Source organism: Myotis davidii, unplaced genomic scaffold (genome assembly GCF_000327345.1).
Source record: "Myotis davidii unplaced genomic scaffold, ASM32734v1 scaffold238, whole genome shotgun sequence".
NCBI classification, from domain to species: domain Eukaryota; kingdom Metazoa; phylum Chordata; class Mammalia; order Chiroptera; family Vespertilionidae; genus Myotis; species Myotis davidii.
The window spans coordinates 4,988,509-4,993,873 of NW_006293779.1; the positions used below are offsets into that span (position 1 = coordinate 4,988,509).

At 55.0% G+C, this 5,365-nt stretch overlaps 1 protein-coding gene across 1 annotated transcript in view; it reads left to right on the forward strand.

Annotated features, from left to right (window-relative positions):
- IFT172 (intraflagellar transport 172) overlaps positions 1-5,365 on the forward strand; it is a 31,838-nt gene that overhangs the window by 19,641 nt on the left and 6,832 nt on the right. Inside the window, exons 22-35 of the mRNA XM_006767447.2 lie at positions 44-292; positions 469-547; positions 760-880; positions 1,064-1,208; positions 1,657-1,746; positions 2,329-2,426; positions 2,599-2,734; positions 2,818-2,934; positions 3,190-3,332; positions 4,085-4,178; positions 4,330-4,394; positions 4,583-4,763; positions 5,002-5,111; positions 5,226-5,355. Coding sequence (XP_006767510.1) covers positions 44-292; positions 469-547; positions 760-880; positions 1,064-1,208; positions 1,657-1,746; positions 2,329-2,426; positions 2,599-2,734; positions 2,818-2,934; positions 3,190-3,332; positions 4,085-4,178; positions 4,330-4,394; positions 4,583-4,763; positions 5,002-5,111; positions 5,226-5,355 — 1,758 coding nt within the window. The remainder of the gene's footprint in view (positions 1-43; positions 293-468; positions 548-759; positions 881-1,063; positions 1,209-1,656; positions 1,747-2,328; positions 2,427-2,598; positions 2,735-2,817; positions 2,935-3,189; positions 3,333-4,084; positions 4,179-4,329; positions 4,395-4,582; positions 4,764-5,001; positions 5,112-5,225; positions 5,356-5,365) is intronic.

Here is a 5,365-nt window from a genome sequence, read left to right on the forward strand (position 1 = left end):
CAGGAGGGGTGTGACCCCCAGTTCTCCTCCGTTGTACGTCCAGGGACACCCTGCCCTAGAGAAGCTGCGCCGGGGTTACTACCAGTGGCTGATGGACACCCAGCAAGAGGAGCGAGCAGGCGAACTGAAGGAGAGCCAAGGGGACGGGCTAGCAGCCATCAGCCTCTACCTCAAAGCCGGGCTCCCCGCCAGAGCTGCTCGGCTGGCGCTGACCCGAGAGGAACTGCTGGCCAACACCGAGCTGGTAGAACACATCACCGCAGCCCTGATCAAGGGGGAACTGTATGAAAGGGTATGGCTGACTTCCTGTTCCCGCCCCTCATCTCCAGGGCTCAGTGCCCCTTTCCTACCCAGAGGAGTCTCAGAGAGCACAGCCCCCCGACTGGTGGTGGATTCTCTTCTCTGGGGGGCTGACACTTGGTTCTTGGGGTAGCAGGGGTATCTTGTAGTGATACAGTATGTTAACAGGCAGGTGATCTTTTTGAGAAGATTCGAAACCCACAGCGGGCCCTGGAGTGCTACTGTAAAGGCAACGCCTTCATGAAAGGTACTAGCCATCCACAACCCATCCTTCACTATCGCAGATTCTTGCCCAAACAGTCCCCCGTCCTATTTTGGGGCATCTGTTCAGGTTGACTGGCTTCGCTTCTCCTCTGTTCCTCCACTCCTCACTGATTTTCTGCACTTCATTTCCCTGTCTTCCTTTTCCCGAGTCCCATCCCTGGAAGTCTCAACTGTGTACCTCTCCATCTCTGGCAGCGGTGGAGCTGGCTCGATTAGCATTCCCAGTGCAAGTGATGAAACTAGAGGAAGCATGGGGGGACCACTTGGTGCAGCAGAAGCAGCTTGACGCCGCCATTAATCACTATATTGAAGCCAGGTATGGTGGTCGGGGGGTGCAGAGGAGATGGGACGTGAGGTGAGAGGTGCTGGGGCAAGTGAGGACACCAAGGCCTAGAAGAAAAGATCTCAACATGTAGAGCAGAGTGCGCCCGAGGTGTCCTTTCCCTGCACCCATCTTCCTCTTTCCTCTGACACATTTATTCCCTTCCCACTGTGCCAGGTGCTCCATTAAAGCAATTGAGGCTGCCCTGGGTGCCCGCCAGTGGAAGAAGGCAATTTATATATTAGATCTGCAGGACCGGAACACTGCATCCAAATACTATCCTCGCGTGGCCCAGCACTATGCGTCTCTGCAGGAGTATGAGGTGAGGAAGAGCCCTTTCTGCAGCCTGAGGCAGTGCAGTACCTGACGACAAGGAGAGAACCCAGAACAGGAAGTGGGGGCCACCTCACCAAGTCCTTCTTTCTGGAGCCCAGCATCGCCAACTGAACGGAAACAAACGGTTTACTGACCCTGTTTCATTCCAACATGACACAGACCCTCCTGTGCCAGCATGAGTGATTCTTCGTCAATCATTCCAACTTAGTTAAAATTTACAGAAAGGCAAGGCCCTTTAAACTCCCATTGTTTTGGGCTGGTCTTCTCTTCCAAGCAGTAGAAGGTGTGGGACACCCATAGCCTTCTTTTCTCCTCTGCTGTGGCATAATGGTACCCCAGGCTCTATTCCAGCCTGGCTGAGGTTTGTTCTTTCCTCCTACTGGCAGCTTTAACCCGCCGCTCTGACCTTTTGCATCTGTCTCTCTCAACCACAGATTGCTGAGGAACTCTACATTAAGGGGGACCGGACAAAAGATGCAATAGACATGTACACCCAGGCTGGCGCCTGGGAGCAGGCGCACAAGGTAGAGAAGTGGGTGGAGTTCATGACGAGAGAATTCTTCTTTTGTGGTGGTGGTGCCACTCTCCTTAGTGTCTGATCTCCCATTCCCATGGGCTCCCAGAGAGCTGAGAAAGTACCAAAATGTAGTCTGGGTAACTTCAATTCCCTAGCCACAGGGAAAGGCAAGGATAAAGAGACCCGTGTTCCCTAACCTGTAATTCTGAAGATCAGATGGGCTTGGGAGCTGGGGGATCTGGAATACCACTCCTGACACCCTATGACATTGGCAGCTGTGTTCTCACTTCTGCCCCCAGAAGCCGGCGGGTATGGTAGGAGCATGGCAATGGGAACATAGGCCCCCAGCACAGGGCTTCTCTGACCCTCATGCCTTAGCAAAATAGAGTTCTTACTTGGCTTCTTACGGCCTTGGAATTCCCTGAGCTGACTAGGAGAGTGGCAGTAACCTCACTCCTGTGGGTGATGAGAAAGTGCAGAGTCCTGAGAAAACAAGTTCCCTTGAGCCCCCCTTCACTGACTGCTCTGCACAGCCCTCTGCTTCTCCTGGGAACTGGCACCTGAGGCTGCTCTGCCTTTGTGTGCACAGCTGGCGATGAAGTGCATGAGACCGGAAGACGTGTCGGTGCTGTACATCACCCAGGCGCAGGAGATGGAGAAGCAGGGCAAGTACCGCGAGGCTGAAAGGTGAGCTGAGGCCCCACAGGTGTGGAAGGAGATGAGGCATCAGGGCTGGAGGGAGGGCTGGGGTCTGAGGGTGTGTGCCCTCTGTTCAGAAGGCAGTGACAAGACCTCTTAGGAATGGCTCCAGCAACAGGAATGTGGGTCTAGGAGGCCCACGTGTCTCTCCCATCCCCAGGCTGTATGTGACAGTGGAAGAGCCTGATCTTGCCATTACCATGTTCAAAAAGCACAAGTTGTATGACGATATGATCCGCCTGGTAGGGAAGCACCACCCGGATCTCCTCGGTGACACACACCTGCATCTGGGCAAGGTGAGCCCTTCTTCTGTCCCTGCTCACCCCTTCCTCAAACAAGCTCCTTCTGCCCTTCTCCATCCTGACCCACCTTTCCCCAGGAGCTGGAGGCTGAAGGCCGACTACAGGAGGCCGAGTATCACTACCTCGAGGCCCAGGAATGGAAGGCAACAGTGAACATGTACCGGTCCAATGGGCTTTGGGAAGAGGCCTACCGGGTAAGGGATCCAGGCCACACCATCTCTCTCATAGCCACACCTACACACCCAATTTCTCGTGCCATGTTCAGGGTTTGTGGACTACCTGAAATCCATCCTTGGACCGTAAGCAGGTTAAGAGCCCCTGAAACGTAGCCTTCTTCCTGTCGTTCTAGCGCAGGTACCTGATCCTCGTCAGAGCTGAGGTCAGGTCAGAGGTGAGGAGGGCGCAGCCACGTAGCCCTGCTCTGGATGGCGAGGGGCTTTGCTTTACAGGTGGCCAAGACTCACGGAGGAGCCAGCGCCCACAAACAGGTGGCTTATCTCTGGGCAAAGAGCCTGGGAGGAGAGGCTGCCGTGAGGCTGCTTAATAAGCTGGGACTTCTGGAAGCTGCTATTGACCATGCTGCCGACAACTGGTGAGCACCAAGCCTTCCCTCCACTGGCCCTTTCCGGACAGAGCCTCTGCAAAGCATAGAGAAAGAGAAGGAGGCAGAACTCGAGCATTCCTAAAAGCTGAGGCAGAGTGAAGGCATGTGGTGGAAGGACTTGACAGAGAGGCAAGGATGAGTTAGTAACTCTTCCCCTATCGCCTGGGTCTCAGAACAGTGTTTAATCTTTGGCTGTTCTAAGGACAAAAGTGGAGCGAGAACAGCTAAAATGCACTGAGCCAGTACTTACTACTGAGTAACAGAAGTGTGAGTCCGTTAAATGCAAAATGAGCTTTTCGTAAGTAATATCACGAGCCCCTGTAGTAACCCTGCGTCGAGCCAGAGTGCGGCGGGCAGGCAGTCTCACTCATCTGTGAGCCTGTTTTTCTGCGGATGGAGGTGTGGCCCAGGAGGAGGCAGGGGCACCAGGAGCCTTCCTACCCTGTCGGTGTCGTGCTGAGGCTCACTCCTCCTTGCCCTCCCTCCTGCTCAACCCACTCTTCACAGCCCAAGCTTTTCCAAATGTGTCCTAATCCCCGGGGCAGTGAGGTGACGTCACAGGGCTGCCTGCCTTTCTCTCCATCTCTCCATGCTTCTCTGTCACTTCATACCAGTTTCTTTCTCAACCTTTCCCTTCCCCTCAAATCTTGCCTTCTGTTTTCTCTTGCCCTCCCTTTCCCTTTTCCTCTTATAAAAGGAAGTATGGAGTAGGCAAACCTTACCTGCACCTTCCCTTTCAGCTCCTTTGAATTTGCTTTTGAACTCTCTCGGCTGGCCCTCAAGCACAAGACCCCCGAGATTCATCTCAAATACGCTATGTACCTGGAGGACGAGGTATGGCTGTGACCCTTCTCCATTGCTTTTGACCCTGACCACAGAGCCCGCCTTCCCACCCCCCAGCCCACTGCTGCCAGATGTTCACCCCTCCGGTCTCAGAGCTGCCTGTGGTGCCAATCTCCTCATGGGTAGCTGCCTTTCCCTCTAGGGTAAATTTGAAGAGGCTGAAGCTGAATTCATTAGGGCTGGGAAACCCAAGGAAGCAGTCCTCATGTGAGTTACGCCAGAAATTCCTAAATCCTGTCCTCCCGAGCCCAGCCCCAGGATCTTTGTCATCTTCACCTTCATCCAAACCTACTACCAATAAATCTTACACCCACTCAGTGGCATGGCTGTTTGCCTTCCATGGTTGAGGCTTCAATCCTATACTTAGCCTCTCCTGTATTCTCATCTGGGAGCAGGTTTGTCCATAACCAGGACTGGGAGGCTGCTCAGCGTGTGGCTGAAGCCCATGACCCTGACAGTGTCGCCGACGTGCTGGTGGGGCAGGCCCGGGGGGCCTTGGAGGAGAAGGACTTTCAGAAAGCAGAAGGACTGCTGCTTCGGGCCCAGAGGCCAGGCCTGGCCCTCAATTACTATAAGGTGGGACAACCGCCGAATTCGGGGCCATGAGGGGAGGGGAAGAGCATATGTGAGCCTACAGAGCGTTACACTGACCTCTAGTACTGAGTAAGATCAGGTTAGTACTGGGGAGGGGAAGGAGAGAAAGAGGAAGGAGAAGACAGGTCCAAAGACCCAGGAGTCAGTGTCCATTCCACATGTAGCAGTGGGAGGCTGTCACGCCTGCCTCTGCCCTCCTGATACCTGGAAATCTGAGCAGGAGGCTGGATTATGGAGTGATGCCCTGCGGATCTGCAAGGACTACATGCCCGGCCAGCTGGAGGCTCTGCAGGAGGAGTATGAGCGGGAAGCTACCAAGAAGGGGGCCAGGTATGAAGCCGGGGGGCCAGGAAATGCGGGCAGGGCTGGGGGTGGGGTGGGTATACAGTGGCACGGGAGAGGCTGCCCTCCTGTGCCTGGTCGCAAGCACTGTCCTCTCCACAGGGGCATGGAGGGGCTAGTGGAACAAGCTCGACAGTGGGAGCAGGCTGGGGAGCACAGCCTCGCGGTCGACTGTTACCTCAAAGTGCGGGACACGGGAAGCAGCGGGCTGGTGGAGAAGTGCTGGATGAAGGTAAGGCTGC